The following is a 19011-nucleotide window of genomic DNA, read 5'->3' on the forward strand; positions in this document are numbered from 1 at the left end:
CTCAGAGTTCTACCTGCCAAAACACAGATTGTGGGTCTAAAATTACAGCAGCCTTCAATAGCCAAAAGACAAAAATCTACACATTCAGCACATTTTCTTCCAGAAAAGAAAGCTGAAATGAAATATAAAAGGGTGATTCTTAGACTACAGGCACTTATTATGTCCTTTGATCATATTGTATGAAAAACAGAAAAAAGGAGAAATTTCACACTTTTATAGTCATCTTTACAATGAAAGTGTGTTAAGAAATTTGTTCTAGTAGTCTATGATGACTTTTTCACCTTTTTTCAGCATCATTATATGCAAATATTGCCGTTTTGTGCTTGTCCCACACCCAGACTTTTGATCTTCAATGATAGAGGGTATCTGTCTCAGGGAGACAGATACCCTCTCTACTTTTAAGATTAGGCTTAAAACTTTCCTTTTCGCTAAGGCTTATAGTTAGGGCTGGATCGGGTGACCCTGGACCATCCCTTGGTTATGTTGCTTTAGACGTAGACTGTGTTTCATAATTATTGTATGGCCTTGCCTTGCAATGTGGAGCGCCTTGGGGCAACTGTTTGTTGTGATTTGGCGCTATACAAGAAAAAAGTTGATTGATTGATTGATTGATAAAAATGAATGGTAAAAAAACGTTTTTTTCTAATGTTTTAAAATATCTCTGAATAAAATATCAGTAAAATAATCAAAATATAATTGGGGTATTTAACGTCATACAACTGTTGTGATTTTTTTAAACAAAATGTAGTTGTCCCACACTATTGCCGTAATTTCCACCACAACACTGTAATGTCCCTTTAAACAGTTTGTATGAAAGATTGTTTGGGTAGTTTCTATGGAGATAAACAGTGACATCAGAGCACATGTATATAGTGCCAAATCACAACAAACAGTTGCCCCAAGGCACTTTATATTGTAAGGCAATGGTGTGGTGGAAATTACATTTACAAGGCCAATAGTGCCCGTAGTTAAAGAATCACCCAAAAATGAATGGTAACGAAATATTTTTTCTAATGTTTTAAAATATCTCTGAATAAAATATCAGTAAAATAATCAAAACATAATTGGGGTATTCAATGTCATACAACTGTTGTGATTTTTTTAAACAAAATGTAGTTGTCCCACACTATTGCCGTAATTTCCACCACAACACTGCAATGTCCCTTTAAACAGTTGTATGAAAGATTATTTGGGTAGTTTCTATGGAGATAAACAGTGACATCAGAGCACATGTATATAGCGCCAAATCACAACAAACAGTTGCCCCAAGGCGCTTTATATTGTAAGGCAATGGTGTGGTGGAAATTACATTTACAAGGCCAATAGTGCCGTAGTTAAAGAATCACCCAAATATAAGGTGAAAATAGAAATCCAGTGAGCAACTGAACTAAACTGAATTGACACACAAAAACATAGGGACAGGGTGGAGGTTCTGGGGTTACCTGATAGCACGGGCGAGGTCAATAGATTTCCAGGTTTCTACAGAGAGCCCATTGAGCTGCAGGATGGAGTCACTCTGCTGGAGTCCAGCACGGTGAGCAGGGCCTCCTACCATCAGAACAGACAACCAATGAAATACCTTCAAGCTTAAGAGTGATCACCTGCTGCCACATGTGACTGAAGCTGAGCCTAAGAGCTGGCATGCCAAGGCACAGCTATAAAAGTCAAGATATAGCTTGGCATATCTATGGGTTTATGTTCTATTTTGTTATGTTTGAGTGTGAAATAATCACTTCATTCAAAGGACCATATTTTTAGTTTGCTAGGAGTATGTGTAATTGTTATAACAAAAGAAGAATTAGGTTTGGTCCCTGCGTGGGTCAGTGCAGGGGAATAGACATCCCTCAAAGCCCATGGGGACAAATTAGGTCAGGATTTGTGAAGTAAGGCCTATATTGCATTTTATAGAAACTCTTTATCTTCTTTGTTTGAGGTTCAGACGACATGTTCTCTTGCATGAGAGACATGCCCAACTATAAATAAATTTAACCTGAGGAATAGAGTCTACTTTGGATGGGACACAAAAGATCAGGGGAATTACAATATTATTACAGTATCTGCAAAAACACAAAGCTAAAGTCCAGAGCTACACAGAAAGAGGGTACATAGAAGACAAGCACAGGGGAACCAAACCAGGATCTACCACCAAACACACACAGAGGAGCACTGAAATAGTATGGGGGGAGATGACAATGAAAACAGGTGCACAGTGATTAACAGAAAACCAGACAGGGTGTTAAGGATTTTATATATATATATATATATATGTTATCACTGTTAAACATTTGTACCTTCGTCTTCTTATGAAAACGGTGTTGTGCTGTTTGCACCTAACCCCGAGAATGTATGTGTTATTCAACCTTGTTTTAGCATGCTGGGGTCAGGCTGAACTGGGAGTAAAAGAACTGAAGGTTGTTTTGACTGTTATGACGTGATGCTTAGTGTGAAGACCAGGACACTCCAGGCAGATGCACAACAGCTGATAACTGCAACAGACGAACGAGATGTGCTGACCTCCGACGATAAGAGTAAAAGAAAGAAACTGTTTGTCCTTACAGCTGCGCTTATTGACGTATGCATTTATGTTACGGGAAGAAACTTGTCTTGCGTCATTCCCCCCACCCTTAGGACAAGTTTTTGTTTATGTGATGAGGGATTCACTAATAAAAAGAGCGAAGCGCAGGCCAGACTTTAGTGTAGCCTTGGTGTACAGCCTGGCCGCACTCCGCGTGTAAAATTTGACTTTCTGTCTCACTGGTGTTTCTTGACTCTGTTTGTCTTATCAAAGGTTTTAAGAATGTTTGGAGGAGAAAATACCCAACATTGACTGGGGGCTACGTCCGGGATCTCAACAACACCGGAGGTGTCCAGCGGAGGTCGCCAAGTCCAGACGTAAATCCTTGGCCAAGGTCCGATCGATTGATCGTGTCTGCAATTGTCGACCACCGTTGGCATCGTCTGGTTGACGAGATTTTCCCGAAGAAGACAGACAGGAAGTCGAGTCAGTGAGTAAAAAATTTTCTTTGTAAACAGTACTGAGTGAGTGGTGATCAGATCACATAAACAGTTAAATTCCGCAAGCGATGATACAGAATCGTCTGCTAATGCAATGCAGTTAAACTCTGTAAGGAGGGTGCGGACTCCTCTGTTTATATACGCGTACCGGTAGGGGATAAAAGTGATCACATAAAACAGTTAAACTCCGTAAGCGATGATACAGAATCGTCTGTTAATGTAAAGCAGTTAAACTCTGTAAGGAGGGCGGACTCCTCTACGGTTGCGAAGGGCGCACGTAGTTAAATTCCGGAAGGAGGATACGGACTCCTCTGTTTTAATACGTAAAGGAAATCCCGGGTGCACTGTAAAAAAGCAGTTAAATTTGGCAGGGACGGCGGAGTCCCCTAATGCAGGACATTAGTTAAATTTCACGGGAGGGCGAGCTCCCCTGGCATAAGAATACGCGTACGATTATTAAAAGTGTTTCTATGTGTAAATAGTGTTTTGTGTAAGTGTAAATAACTGTGTGAAAGTGTAATACTTTGGACAACGTTAGTGACAACCGTGCGTGTGGAAGCAGCAGGCAAGTGATTCCGCTTCCTACGGGGAGGTGAAAGGAATCAACCACACGACGGCAAATTAATTGTCACGTCCAAAGAAAGTGTGAAAACTTCAGATTTAGAACACCCTAGGTGTGCCCCCGTCTGAAGTCCAAATTATAACAAGGGATAATAAAAATGGGGGGTAAGACGTCTAAAAATAAGGAAAATTTATCAACTGACGACTGGAAATTTATGGAAGCAAAAAATCCAAAAGCAACAAAGAAATTGGAGACCTGGATAAATAAACATGACTTTGATGGACGACTGAACCTGATCAGCATACAAAAGCTGAAGAAGGAGTTAGAACAGAAACATAAAGGTGATGAGAAAAGATGCAGAAAGTAGGGGCAGATTTAGTGGCATTTTGGGAGGAAGAAGCAGAGAACAGACGGAAGGGAGCAGAGAAGCGACGATTAGAGAAAGCAAGGAAAAAGAAAGCTGTAGGTAAGGCAGAAGAAGATGTGATAATTCAGCACAGAGAACCAGAACAGCCTCAACAACCACCGCCGGCTGGATCGTCGGTGACAACAACACCCTTATCTCCTCTACCAGAGGATGACGATGTACCGCCACCACAGTATGATTTGGCAGTAAAACCTAAGGTAAAAAGTGAAAAACCAGAAAAACCAGAAAAACCACAAACACGCAGTCAAGCGAAAGTGCCCACAGCCCCTCCCATGGTGGAACACAGTGACCAGGGAGGTGCCTATCCTATGATAGAAGTACCAAATCCTCGTGCAGGAACAGCAGGACATCGATCAACCATGCTCGTATATCGAACATGGAATGCTGATGATATCAAAGCAGCAGTCGACATGATACCATCGCCACATGTCGATATCAAGGGATTTATGCAGGATATAGAAAACATTAGAAATTCTTACCACCTTAGTGGACCTGAAGTCCAACAGGTGTGGATGAAAGCATGTGGCCCTAAAATGGAGTCAGATACGCGGAGACTGGAATCCTGCAGACCAACAAGGCGTACCACTGACACATGATGATCTAGTCTTGAAAACAAGAGTGGAAGCTATGATTACACGTGCAAAAGGTGTGTTAGGACCAAAGATAAATTATACTGGAATTACCAGGACAACTCAGAAAGAAGGAGAGCCATGGACAGAGTTTAGGTGCAGATTTGAGAGTGTATTTAGAGTCCACAGTGGCATATTGCCAGGAACACCAGTGTATGAAAACAAATTGAAAAATATTTCACCTGTGAAGCTGACAATGACCGATTTGATTCATGATGGCAACTCAACAGCTGTCATAACAGTAACAGGTGCCACTGAAGATGTTTTAAAATTGAGATTCACAGGTATGCCATTACATGTGTCACTTTGTAAACCATATTTGACAGAATGGCAAGAATTGGGACTGACAGTCATAACAGCTTTGTCAGCCTCTGATTGGAGCAGAGTTGGACCACGAACAGAGTTCAGTCCATCAACTAAATTGTATAAAGTGCCAGTTAATGTCTCATTGGTGCTGACAGCTGGAACACATATTGATGTGTCCACTTCACAATCCTGAGTGTTTCAGTTGAGTCCTGAAGAAGATGATCTTCTCTCTTCTGTACCATCAGGATTGTGGACAACAGGTCCTTCAGACGTAGGACTGATTAAAAATGCACAACCTGTAGTTATAAGACCAAAAACAGAATACAGACCATGTGTAAGACAGTATCCATTGAAACCTGATGCAATTGAAGGAATCAGGCCAGTAATAGAGAATTTATTAACAGCAGGAGTAATAGTGCCATGTCCAGATTCACCATGTAACACACCCATATTTCCTGTAAAAAAGGCTCCGCCCTCAGTGGGGTGGAGAATGATTCAAGATCTGCAGGCAGTAAATGCTGCTGTGATTAAAAGAGCACCATGTGTTCCAGATCCACACACCTTGTTAAATTCGCTGAGACCAAATTCTAATAGTTTCTCAGTAATTGACATAAGTAATGCATTTTTCTCTGTGCCAGTGCATCCAGATAGTCAATTTTGGTTTGCCTTTACCTTTAAAGGACAACGATATACATTTACCAGATTACCGCAGGGTTACGCAGAGAGTCCAACTATTTATTCTCAAGTCATGTCAGCATGTTTAGCCAATTTCGTTCCACCGGCAGATAGCCAACTATTAGTGTATGTTGATGACATTCTGATTGCCTCTGACACACGAGAAAACTGCATAACTGACACAGTAGCATTATTATGTTTCTTATTTGATAATGGCCACAAAGTGAGTAAAAACAAAGTTCAGTTGTGTAGGGATAAAGTAAAATATTTAGGACATGAATTATCAGCCACAGGGCGCACGATCCTGTCTGACAGGAAGGAAGCAATTTTACACGCTCCAAAACCACAAACCAAAAAGCAGATGATGTCATTTCTTGGACTGACAAATTACTGCAGGGCATGGATTCCCTGCTATGCAGAATTGACTAGTCCACTTTCTGATTTGATGTACAAGGATGATATTTCAATGTCAACCGTGTTGGAATGGAACAAAGATGCTGAGGAAGCCTTTGTAAAAGTAAAGCAAACATTAGTGTCATCCACAGTTTTGGCACTACCAGATTATAGTAAACCATTCATTCAAACAGTTGATTGTAAGAATAAGTTCATGACTAGTGTTTTGGTTCAAGTGTATGGCTCAAAATTGAGGCCAGTTGCCTACTACTCATCTAAATTGGATGCAGTAGCAAGTGCTTTACCACCATGTGTACAGGCTGTTGTTGCAGCCTCTATGGCTGTTCAAAGTAGCAGTAATGTTGTTCTATTCCATCAGTTGACACTGAAAGTTCCACATGCAGTTTCTGCACTTCTGTTGCAGACAAACATGAGCCTTTTGTCCCCAGCAAGACATCTTTCGTGCATGTCCTTGCTATTATCACAACCACACCTTACGGTAGAGCGCTGTACGACATTGAATCCATCCACATTGATACCTTTACCTGAGGATGGTGAGCCACACAATTGTCTTGATGTAGCTACGGTCTGTACGAAAGCACGCCCAGACCTCCAGGACACACCCATCCCAAACAGTACAATTGTGTATGTGGATGGTTCTTCCACTAAAAACGCTTATGGACAAACACAATCTGGATATGCTGTTGTCACAAATTCAGAAGTATTGGATTCTGCTTCATTGCCATCGTCATTTTCAGCACAAGCAGCTGAATTAGTTGCTTTAACTGCAGCTTGCTATCTGTTTAAAGGTACGGCTGTATCAATTTATACAGACAGCCAGTACGCTTTTAGCCGGATATGACCACAAAGAAACCCATATTGCCAAAAAATATGTTTAAATGGGCAGCTATTATGAGCCATGGCGTGACGCATGTCTCATCAGGGGGTATGATATCACAATTGCAATCTATTTTTTGTCTTTATGGGTTCGATGCATATGCAAAACAGCATTGTAGAGCATGCATGACATGTGCAAAACACAACTCACAAGGCAATTTGAGACCCCAAAGAGGCAAATTTCCAACACCACAATATCCCTTTCAAGTGATTCATATGGATTATATACAGCTGAGTAAACATGAAGGGAAGGAATTTTGTTTAGTCATAATTGATGCCTTCTCAAAATGGGTAGAATTGTTCCCTACAAAACATGCAGATTCACTTACAGTGGCTAAAGCATTATGCAAAGACATCATCCCACGATTTGGAATACCAGAAACAGTCTATTCAGATAATGGAGCGCATTTTGTTAATACAATAGTGCAATACGTAGGAGAAGCGCTACAGGTTAATCTCAAAAATCATTGTGCTTATCAACCACACAGTGCCGGATTAGTGGAAAGGACAAAGGGCACAATAAAAATAAGATTAAGGAAATGTATAGAAGAGACAAAACGAACCTGGATTGAATGTTGGACCTAGTAAAATTGTATATGAGAATAACACCAACACCATCAGGGTTAACACCATTTGAGATACTTTATGGACGACCATATCGTCTACCAATTTTGACATGGATACTAAAACAGCAGATGAGGAACAAACATTAGCAAATTTTATGAAAAAGACATTAACACAGAAAGAGATAACTTAAACACATTTACTGCCGAATAATTTTGATCTTCCACAGGACGGCCTTCCAGTAGTCTAGCCAGGAGACTGGGTGTTCATCAGAGTCCAGTCCTCGTTGGGAAGGTCTATACCAAGTGCTGTTAACAACACCAACTGCAGTAAAGATAGCGGAGAGATCAACGTGGATACATCACTGTAAGATACAGCGTGTGTTGGCTGCCTCCACAGTGTAAGGGGAAGTCTGGCTACAAAGGGAGTCTATTTAATTAGCAATAGATTGTCTCAATGCCAGTGAAGCAGGGAGATCCTTGCACTATTAGGTGAGGTGGTTAACAACACTGTATCCTAGCAATCTTGACTGAACTACAGCAGACCCCAGAGCGGCGTGCTCAGCGCCGCCGCTGCCGGACTGTTGGTAGGGCAGCCGGTTGCGTTGTGATCTTAGTGTGTTTCGTGCTCCTCGGATTCCTGGCCTGGTGGTTGACCCAAGAATTGCAGCTCACTGTGGACCGAGCCAGAGAACAACGCAAGCAACGTCAGAAGAGGTTTATTCATAATGTGAATGAGACAGATGGACACCCTCATATATACCATACTAATATGTGGTATAGATATGTTCATTTATTGGCTATGGAATTACGTTACTAATTGTTATGTGACAGAATGCCTTATCATACGGATGCATAATCAAACTGTATTTCGGGGGCAGTTCTAACACCACTTGCCTCAGTGCAACCACTTATATGATAGGGATTTCAACAGAGGACGTACAAGCGTGCCCAAGTGCTGCTCCATTGACTAGACTGAAGGGAAACGCAAAAATATCATCACGTTAAATTGTCATCACAACGGCCATTCCCAAATTGCTTTTACGGGACAGGGAATAAAACTGTAGGTAAAATTAAGAAACGTCTGTGTACCCAAACGTATGTTTTATCAAATAATTTAAGCCTAGCCAAAACATAATATGTGGATGGTACTTATCTTCATCACATTGGACGGGGATGTAATTATACAGGCTCCTGTCCATGGGGAACGGATGAATCATGTGCTTATGTTAGTAAGTTTTTGCTACCACCTGTAAATGGTACTCCGGTGTATGATGACATCTATTGGCTTTGTGGTTCCAGACTGTACATGAGTCTCCCACCAAATTGGGGTGGTGTGTGTGCACCTACCCAGGTGACTGACCACACATATGTGGTAGGACCTCCACAGAGAAGAATGGCAGCACCAGACGGAGGAGATTGATATACCCAGATGTGTTACCACATGATCACATGTGGGGCTCGGATGTACCAAAGGACCAAAAATTGTGGTCTGTAGGAGATAAAATAGCACATTCATTGTTCCCCTGGATAGGAGTGGGAAAAAATTCATTAATGATTGAAACTCTGAATTATCGATTGGGTCTGTTCATGAATGTAACTAAAAAATAGTAGCAGCTCAAAACACTGAAATAGATGCTTTACGTACCATGGTGATGCAAAATCGCATGGTTTTAGACTTGCTTACTGGTTCACAGGGAGGAGTTTGTGTTCTGCTGAACACAACATGCTGTACTTTCATCCCAGACTCCATTCATTCAGTGGATATGCAGGACGCATTGGAAGAGCTGAATAAACTTCGTGATGCAATGCATAAAGACACCCTAGCCGTGAACCGGTGGAATCCCTAGTCCTGGTTGACTTCAGGACCATGGTGGCAGTTACTATTGAAAATGGTGACACCAGTTATTATAGTCTTAATTCTGATTGGACTTTGCATGTGTTGTGTGATCCCTTATATCAAAACAATGGTTGGCAAAATGGTGTCAAATACATTTGTACAGTGTAATCTGGCCTTCCAACAAACTATGCCAAAATATCAAGCATTGAAACAGTCAGACCTTAGTGGAGAAAACTATAATGACTGTACTGAGAATTATGATGATATTGAAAAGCTTGAACTGTTGACGTGATGAGTTAACACACTCTTAGCCTATGAAGCTTTAGCTGAAAAAGTAATAAGACAAGTGGTGTAGTCGAATAATACAGAAAAACGGTTCATTTATACCAGTCAGCCGAAGTGATGTATGGTGGTGTGGTGATAACAGAATCTTTGACAGACTGCCACGAAATGTGTCAGGTTATTGTGCATTAATATCATTATTGTTACCCATGACCCCTGAAGACGTTACGACATATGCAGCCTCTCTTATTCCTGAGGATTGGCAGAAAGGCATAGCCAGACATAGAGTAAAAAGAGATTGGAAAGGAGTAGGAAATCCAACATATATTGACGCAATAGGAGTCCCCAGAGGAGTGCCTGACGAGTATAAACTGGTTGATCAAATAGCAGCTGGATTCAAATCTTCCATCTGTTGGTGGTGTTCAATTAATAAAAACGTGGACAGAATAAACTAAGTTAATAAACTAACTAACTAAGCTGGGTGATGCCTACTGTATGTTTAACAGGTGATAAACAGGTGGGAAATGTTAAGGATTTTATATATATATATATGTTATCACTGTTAAACATTTGTACCTTCGTCTTCTTATGAAAACGGTGTTGTGCTGTTTGCACCTAACCCCGAGAATGTATGTGTTATTCAACCTTGTTTTAGCATGCTGGGGTCAGGCTGAACTGGGAGTAAAAGAACTGAAGGTTGTTTTGACTGTTATGACGTGATGCTTAGTGTGAAGACCAGGACACTCCAGGCAGATGCACAACAGCTGATAACTGCAACAGACGAACGAGATGTGCTGACCTCCGACGATAAGAGTAAAAGAAAGAAACTGTTTGTCCTTACAGCTGCGCTTATTGACATATGCGTTTATGTTACGGGAAGAAACTTGTCTTGCGTCATTCCCCCCACCCTTAGGACAAGTTTTTGTTTATGTGATGAGGGATTCACTAATAAAAAGAGCGAAGCGCAGGCCAGACTTTAGTGTAGCTTTGGTGTACAGCCTGGCCGCACTCCGCTCGTAAAATTTGACTTTCTGTCTCACTGGTGTTTCTTGACTCTGTTTGTCTTATCAAAGGTTTTAAGAATGTTTGGAGGAGAAAATACCCAACACAGGGGACGCTGCAACATGCATGAGGACACCAGAGGGAGCCACAGAACAGAGAGAGAGAGAGAGAGAGAGAGAGAGAGAGAGAGAGAGAGAGAGAGAGAGAGAGAGAGAGAGAGAGAGAGAGAGAGCACAGTGACAAGGAGAAAGAGAACTTCATGTTTTGTTGTACTTCTTGTTAAGTTCCAAACAATTCCAAAACTAGATCCCACCTGGTTTTCTACTGAATCCCATGTGGTTCTGTGTTCAGGTTTGTGTTCTTTGAGGTGTTCAGATCTTACCAGGGTCAACAGCCTGGACTCTGACAGGACAGTCTGAGCAGATGGTGAATCCAAAACCATCTTTACCTCGAATGATGCTGACCTGCAAAACAAATAAATAAATAAAACCCGACAGTTAACTAAGTGCATATGTGTTGTGCAGACACACACATTACAAATGCACTATCCCCAGCCAGAGATGGGGTGATTTGTCCTGGTGTCAGAGCAGGACATTTACCCCGGTGTGCTGTAATGGGAGCTAAGTTGAAGTCAAAAAGTCAGCACTTGAACACACAAGTGAAAACAATTTAGTTTAACAGTTCAGCTGGAGAAGGAGAAAAGTGATGAATCCATATTAAACAAAAACACCACAGAGAGAGCACACACAGACATATCTATCTATCTATCTATCTATCTATCTATCTATCTATCTATCTATCTATCTATCTATCTATCTATCTATCTATCTATCTATCTATCTATCTATAGATATAGATATATACATATACATACGTGCCCTGAGATGTCAGAGGGTGAACAGTGAGCTGTCCAGGGTGTTATCATCATCCACTGGCTCCCCACAGGGGTCTGTGTTCTGTCCCCTCTATTGTACATCTTGTACACCACTCAAAATTGGCTAAAATAGGGCTTGCCAATAACATTTTAGAGGTATAAGTAAGTAAGTAAGTAAGTAAATTTTATTTATATAGCACCTTTCACAGACAAGAGCCACAAGGTGCTTCACAACATAAAAGCACAGTACACCACACAATACATCAGACAATGGCCGAGACATTTAAAAACATAATATAGGATAGCAAAGCAGCCCAAAAGCTAAGCAAAAGCTTGTGTAAAAAAGAAGGTCTTAAGTTGGCTTTTAAGACCTTCTTAAAACCCTGTAGCTTCAGGGTTCTTCCCTCTTGACCCCCACCGGGGCCCATGATCATGTAATTAACTCTGGTTATAGCCTTTATGAAGAGTGGCCCATCATCAAGTTTGCAGATGATTCTGTTATTTTCAGTCTATTTAGTTCCCATGAAACTGACCATGGCCCAGTAGTAGATGATTTTGTTTCGTGGTGTGAGAATGCCTTCCTCTACCGAAACATTGCAACGAAGGACATGTCCACTGATTTTAGACATCTCTCCAATATCCCCTGGCACAGTGTTATCAAGGGCCAGGATATAGAGATAGTAACATCTTACAAATTTCTGGGCACCTGTTTGTGTGTAAGAAAGACAAATGACGACTGTTTGCCCTCAGGAAACTGGCCAAATTTGAAGTGGACAAAACTCTAATGATCTTAATTTACAGAGCTTTTAATGAGTCTGTCCTGACTTTTTCTATTATTTGCTGGTATGGTGACCTTGCGATCAAAGAGAAAAATCCACTTTTTAAATTGGTAAAGGTGGCCAGTAAGATTTTGGATGTGAAGTTCTATAGCCTGACTGAAATTTTTAACAAAAGCCCTGTTCATTAGTTATGACTCTACTCATCCTGTTTGCTAAATACAAGTTCTGTTATGGTTTAAGTAAAGTCTGATGGAACCCAAAATGCAAGGCAGAAAGCAGAAGAGGATGGCAGGTGAAAAACACAAGAGATTTATTTCTCCAAAACCATAGTGAAAATACAGTCCAAACCCAACAGTGAAAATCCACAATCAGAGTGTCATGATTCAGCCCGTTCTAGGCTCTTGTTATGATCTGGACTCATGTTTGTATCTGTCTTTGATCTTTTGTCTTTGATTTTCTATTTGCTATATTGAGGTCACTGGTTTTCTTCTCTGTTCATCATGTATTTTCTATCATCATTCTTTAGTCATGAGTCACGTTCCGCTCTAGTTTGTGTCCAGCCTTTGTTTTTTTCCCATTGTGTTTTCACGAGTGGACTCACCTGTTTGTTTTGGTTTTATCATATGTTGAATTATCAATTTAATTTACTCTTGCCTCTTGTGAGGTCTATTCTAGTTTAATCTGAGCCTTTATTTTTGTTGTTGATGTCTTTTCAGTACTTACATTTGTTTTCTGGTTAATTCTTTGTTTTTTCATGTTAGGTCTTTAATTGATTTGAACAGGGTGTTATTCATTAGTGGTTTTGTTTAGTTCATGGTGGTTTTAGATTCACCTTTGAGTTGGACCCTGTTCAGTTTGCTTTTGTCTTACTGCACTCTCTTGTCTGGGGTTCAGTGTTTGGTGTGGATGTGTCCTGCCCCTTCTGTTTGCCACCCCCCCCCCCCCCTTCCAGATTGTTCTCCAGCACCTGTGTCTTGTTCCCTAATTACCACTGGTTCTATTTAAATCCTCTGTGTTTGCCACCTCACTGCCAGTTTGTTGAATTTCCACATTCACTTTCCAGCCTTCCACAGTCTTGTTCTTTTGTCCACCCGTGTTACAAACTCACCTTGTTTTGACCTTGCTTTTGTCTTTGCCATTGCAGCCTGCCTCATCGTGTTTGTTTTTTGGACCATGTCTCTGCCTACTCCTGCCTGTTTTGTCTGCTCGCCTGATTGACCACCTGTGTACTGAACCCTTGCTTGTTATAGCCTTTTTTTCTACTCCTAAATCTGCATAGTCAGTTGTCCGTTTGTGCCCAACCCTGTTTGTGCCACGCCACGCCTCGGCCCGTGCCCGGCCCTCAAACTAAGAGGAGACTAACAGCAGGTGGCAGGACACGGGAAGGGAACTCACACAAAAGAAAAATACAAACTCACTGAGAAACTATTTAACACGGGGTAACACCAGAACATGGATCAGGGCAAAAAACAAGAACCCAAATACTCACAGCCAGGAAACACGAACCAGTGAGAGTGAGTGAAGCAGCAAGAGGCGGAACACGTGACGGCTTAAATATCAAACTATGAACTCAGCACAAATGTGTAACTAAGGAGGCAAAAACAATGTACATTTTACAATGTATGTAAAATGTATGGAAGGTGAGGAAAGGAAAAAACAAGTAAATTACAAGAAAAGATGTCAAACCCTAAAGAACCAAAATACAAGTAGACAAAACTCAGGGAACTAAAAGGTGTAGCCAAACAAATACATAACAACGGTGTTCAAAAGGTACTAAGCAAAGGTCTGTAACTGAAGCAAAGTGGGGCTCAGCACAGAAATAAAAGTGCTACAGGGCACAAACTGCAACAAAAACTAAACAATGGCCACAAGGACATTCATGGACCAAAAACTAGAGAAGAACTCAAACCAGTGAGGGAGCGCAACAGAAAAATCAAACAGGACAGACGGAGGTCGGGTCAGTGTTGATGATCTATGATCAACACTTCAGCTTCATCAACTCATTCCATTTGCACTCTATTTAAATTCTGTTTTATTTCACAAATATCACAAACAAATGCCAACAGTTTATTTTTATTTCATGGTAACTTCATATTTCTTCATAGTACGATGACGTTCTCATGCACATATGCTGAATCATTCGTTCACGTCCTTCACTCATCAAAACCTCTTATCAGTGAAACAATCAACACACTGAATTTATGACAGACAGGGAACAACCAGACCTCTAAATAACTCCAGACAGGCACAGACTAGACCAGGACATGGACTTACAGTGGACTGGTTGCCATGGAGTTAGTTTCCATGGCAGACATGAAGAAGGTGAGGAAAAGGTCATCTCCTGCAGGGACGTTTGTGCTCACAATAGAAGACAAATGTCCCTGAACTCAGCCTGCAGGCACAAATATGAACTCCTCCAGACAGTAAATCCAGCATTGTGTCTCTGTCCTGATCCTGAGTCCTGGATCCTGGAGGTCAGATCTTTGTGGCCACTCAAAAATTCAAATCGGTGGGGGGGGGGGCGTTAACAGTCACCCTTTAAAAGTCCATTTTCATGAATCCGGTGAATTTTGAATCCTTTTAAGAGCTATGATTAAAGTCATGTGACCAGTGTGCCATCCAGGACCTGGTCTGCCACTGGCCCAGACACTGCTGGTGTTAGCAGATCTCGAGCGTTCCTCCTCCGACCTCAGCCAGACTCTGCAACTGCTTCTTTCTTCAGGCTGTAAGACTTCTGATTTCCCCGCAACTCCCCACCACAACCAGCAGGTGATGTTCCACCTCTCTATGGCAGCAGCCATGCTGACATCTTTTCAGTTTTTGTTCTCTGCTGCTTCACTCCTTCTGCTGTTCTCCATAATTTGTATCCCAGAGAACAGTTTTTATCCCATAACGTGTGCAGGCAGCCGACACACCACATCTCCACCTTCATGGATGTGCTGTGCATCACGTGTACTATGTGTGGCCCGTGTCCAATACCCCATGTCTGCACTTGTGTATGTAATCTGCATGGTACATCTGTGCAACAGGTCTTATGTTGCACCGTGGTCCTGGGGTGTGCACGTGTGTGTTTGGCTGGTCCATTTGACTCGTATGGAGCCAGACTGGGCCAGTGGGGTGGAACACTACTGCTTTCCATCCATGTTGACCTGCGTGCACCTTACCTAGGGGAGGTGATGGTCTAGTGGTTAAGGCGTTGGGCTTGAGACCAGAAGAACCTTGGTTCAAATCCCAGCCTGACTGGAAAATCACTAAGGGCCCTTGGGCAAGGTCTTTAATCCCCTGTTGCTCCCGGTGTGTAGTTGGCACCTTGCATGGTAGCAGCCTGACATCGGGGTGAATGTGAGGTGCTTTGAGCATCTGATGCAGATGAAAAAGCGCCATATAAATGCAGTCCATTTATCTACCACCCATCACAAATGTTCACCGCTGGGACATCAGATTGGATCAAATCCCAAAGAGCCACTGGAGGCTGCAAAACTGATACACAGTGAGTCAACATGTGCTAGATATCTGACCAGCTCCCTCTGATTGTAGAAGAAGAATCAGAAGAAACTTCTTGTCATCGTACATGGGTGATTCTTTAACTACGGGCACTATTGACCTTGTAAATGTAATTGCCTTATTTTAAAACATTAGAAAAAACATTTCTTTACCATTCATTTTTATCATTGAAGATCAAAAGTCTTGGTGTGGGACAAGCACAAAACGGCAATATTTGCATATAATGATGCTGAAAAAGGTGAAAAAGTCATCATAGACTACTAGAACAAATTTCTTAACACACTTTCATTGTAAAGATAACTATAAAAGTGTGAAATTTCCCCTTTTTTCTGTTTTTCATACAATATGATCAAAGGACATAATAAGTGCCTGTAGTCTAAGAATCACCCACATATGAAATGTGTGCTCTGCATTTAACCATCTGAATTACAGTTGGAGAAAATCCAACCACTAGGTGGCAGTGTGCAGCCACAGTTCAGCACCTGGGCACCAACGTCAGATGCAGAGAGGCAGAGATGCTGCCTTGCTCAGGTGCAAAGAAAGGAGCAGTCCCTCAATAAGCAGGTTTCTGATAGTGGGAGGGAACTGGGCAGGGCTGGATCAAAACCCTGACCGTCTCCCTGTGAAGCCACTGAGTCACATCTGCTTCTGAGTTCACTCACTCTCACTCATTTTCACTTACTCCAATCAAGGGTCACAGGGGGCGGAGCCTATCCCAGCATGAGGCAGGGTTCACCCTGGACAGGACGCCAGTCTGTCGCAGACACACACACAAACAAACACATTCACACCTGCGGACAGTTTAGAGTCACTAATTCACCAAACCTGCATGTCTTTGGAAGTGGGAGGAGCTGCAGGGAACCCACACCAACAAGGGGAGAACATGCAAACTCCACACAGAAAGGAGCAGGTGGGAAGGGATCCCACGACCTTGTTGCTGTGAGGCAACAGTGCTAACCACTAACCCACCATGCCACCACTTTTGAGCTCAGGTTTTAGTTTTTTTTGTTTTTAACAATATACTCTAAAAAACTGATATTTACGTTGTAGAAACGTGGGACTGCCTGCAGGTCTTTGATGGACCTCATGTCCGGGACACACTGCGTGATGTTCCAGTGAAAGATTAGCATTGATGAGCATTAGCCTTGTCAAAGAGACTGTTACGATCTGTAGTTATGATGAACCAAAAGTGCAGCCAGAGACGACACGAGGAGTAAGTGTCAAAAAACCCAAGTCGCCTATTGGCTGAGCAAACGGTCCAAACAGTCAGAAGTGAAAAAACAGCAAACAAAAGTATCTCCAAAAATGACTGTGGCAAAACCCGGTGACAGCTGAGCAAAGGAACAAAGCACAATGGACAAGAAGACTACAGGTGACATACAACAGCAAATACAACACTGACAGGGAGTAGACAAGGTGAATGAATCCTCCAGGACGAGCTAACAGGTGAGAACTTAAAGAGCAGATGAACTAAATGATGACAGGTGCACAAAATCAGAGCATGAACAGAAGATACACATGTAAAGGAACAAATACCAGGTGAGTGCATTAAACAGAATACTGATGGAGCAAAAACAACGCAACTGACATCTCAGGGTGAGTGGACTGGACTGAAGCAATTTTCAATTTCAATTTAATTTAAATTTATTTTCATTTATATAGCGCCAAATCACAACAGAGTTGCCTCAAGGTGCTTCACACAAGTAAGGTCTAACCTTACCAACCCCCAGAGCAACAGTGGTAAGGAAAAACTCCCTCTGAGGAAGAAACCTCAAGCAGACCAGACTCAAAGGGGTGACCCTCTGTTTGGGCCATGATACAAACATAAATTACTGACAGAAGCAGAGCATTAATCAGAAAACCACAAACCAACACAGAACTCAGGAGTGAGTGACGTGCACGAGGGAAAGAACCAATGTCACGACATCAGGAGGTGATCAGCGCACAAAGACTAGAACCAACACTCAGAATGAAAGAAATGTGGAACTCAAACAGGAAAACAACACAAGACTGACAGGTGAGGATACACGATGCAGGGGTGGAACACAGAGGCCCGGCCACCAGGACACAGACAGGGATCACAACATGAACAGATGAACCTATACAGAACATAACAACACTTAAAGGGGCACTGACACACTGTGTTCCAGGTCCAAGGACCATCATCGTCACAACCACAGATGGTTTGGAAAAACATCAGGCAGCATTTGATATTTAGGCCGACTGTCTCATAATGTGGCTGTTTATAAAAACAGCACCTACTAACCAATAGTAATGAAATGATGCAATAGAGCCCCTGTCCGTACAGCAGGGGTTTTTTTTTTCCCAGAGGTGGTCCTAACCCCTGGACACATTTATATTTTTGATAACACTTTCTGTAATTATTTGAACATTGTAGTACAAAAATGTGGCCCAAGTTTGAGCAGTTTAGGAGTCAACGAAGATAATTTGCACAAAGATAATTTTGACTATCTGGGAATCAAACCCACGACCCACTAGCTGGTGAGATCCGCTCTAAAAACTGAGGTGTCCTTTAGGACTTTAATGCCTCACAGAACACACACGTGGGATGAACATTCAACTCGAGCTTCATAACATGACAGTGAGATGGGAAGATGCCATTTGTGGACAGACCCTAGTCCCATGTCCAACACCATGATCTGAATGGATCCAACACGTATCAGTAATTACAGACCTGAGGCAGGTTCTGCCCGATGCAGCCTCGACACAGACGGTGGATGGTGTGCATGACAACCAGTTCACACTTCAGGCTGTTGGTTCAGTGCTGTCTATGTGTGAGTGGAATCCTCCAAGAAAGTTCTAATTAATGGTATTATTTACAGAACTACGGCTAAAAGCAGGTCCAATCTCCAACACATCTACACAACTCCACTTCTAGACCACAAGAAACGGGCTCGATCAGGTCTGGAGGAAGATTACCAGCTTAAACCCGGGTAAGGATGATCAAAGCCAGGTCCAATTCAAGTCCCAGTGAAGAAAAGCAGGTCAGATTCCTCAAAGACTAAACCTGGTTCAGTCCAGGGGATCACAGCTGTCTTTGGTCCATTTCCACATAACGAGATACAGACGATGAGAACCAAGTCTGATCAGCGTATCAGCAAACTGAATGTTGGAGAGCAGTGTGTGTGTGTGTGTGTGTGTGTCTGTGTGCACGGCACAATAATTCCAGGAAGTACCCCCCCCCCTTGTGTGGACAGGAAGCACTGCTGTTTTCCCACTTTCAGCACTTCAGACCAGAGTTT

The 19011-nt window shown here is 42.1% G+C and overlaps 1 protein-coding gene across 1 annotated transcript in view; it reads right to left on the reverse strand.

Annotated features, from left to right (window-relative positions):
- Window positions 1-18809, reverse strand: part of LOC117510027 (regulator of G-protein signaling 3-like) — a 137690-nt gene extending 118881 nt beyond the window's left edge. Inside the window, exons 1-3 of the mRNA XM_034169632.1 lie at window positions 18444-18809; window positions 10974-11055; window positions 1443-1548 (exon numbers count right to left, since the gene is read on the reverse strand). Coding sequence (XP_034025523.1) covers window positions 1443-1548; window positions 10974-11055; window positions 18444-18497 — 242 coding nt within the window. The 5' untranslated portion in view covers window positions 18498-18809. The remainder of the gene's footprint in view (window positions 1-1442; window positions 1549-10973; window positions 11056-18443) is intronic.
- Window positions 18810-19011: the final 202 nt, after the last annotated feature.

This window comes from Thalassophryne amazonica, chromosome 5 (assembly GCF_902500255.1).
Source record: "Thalassophryne amazonica chromosome 5, fThaAma1.1, whole genome shotgun sequence".
Classification (NCBI taxonomy): Eukaryota; Metazoa; Chordata; class Actinopteri; order Batrachoidiformes; family Batrachoididae; genus Thalassophryne; species Thalassophryne amazonica.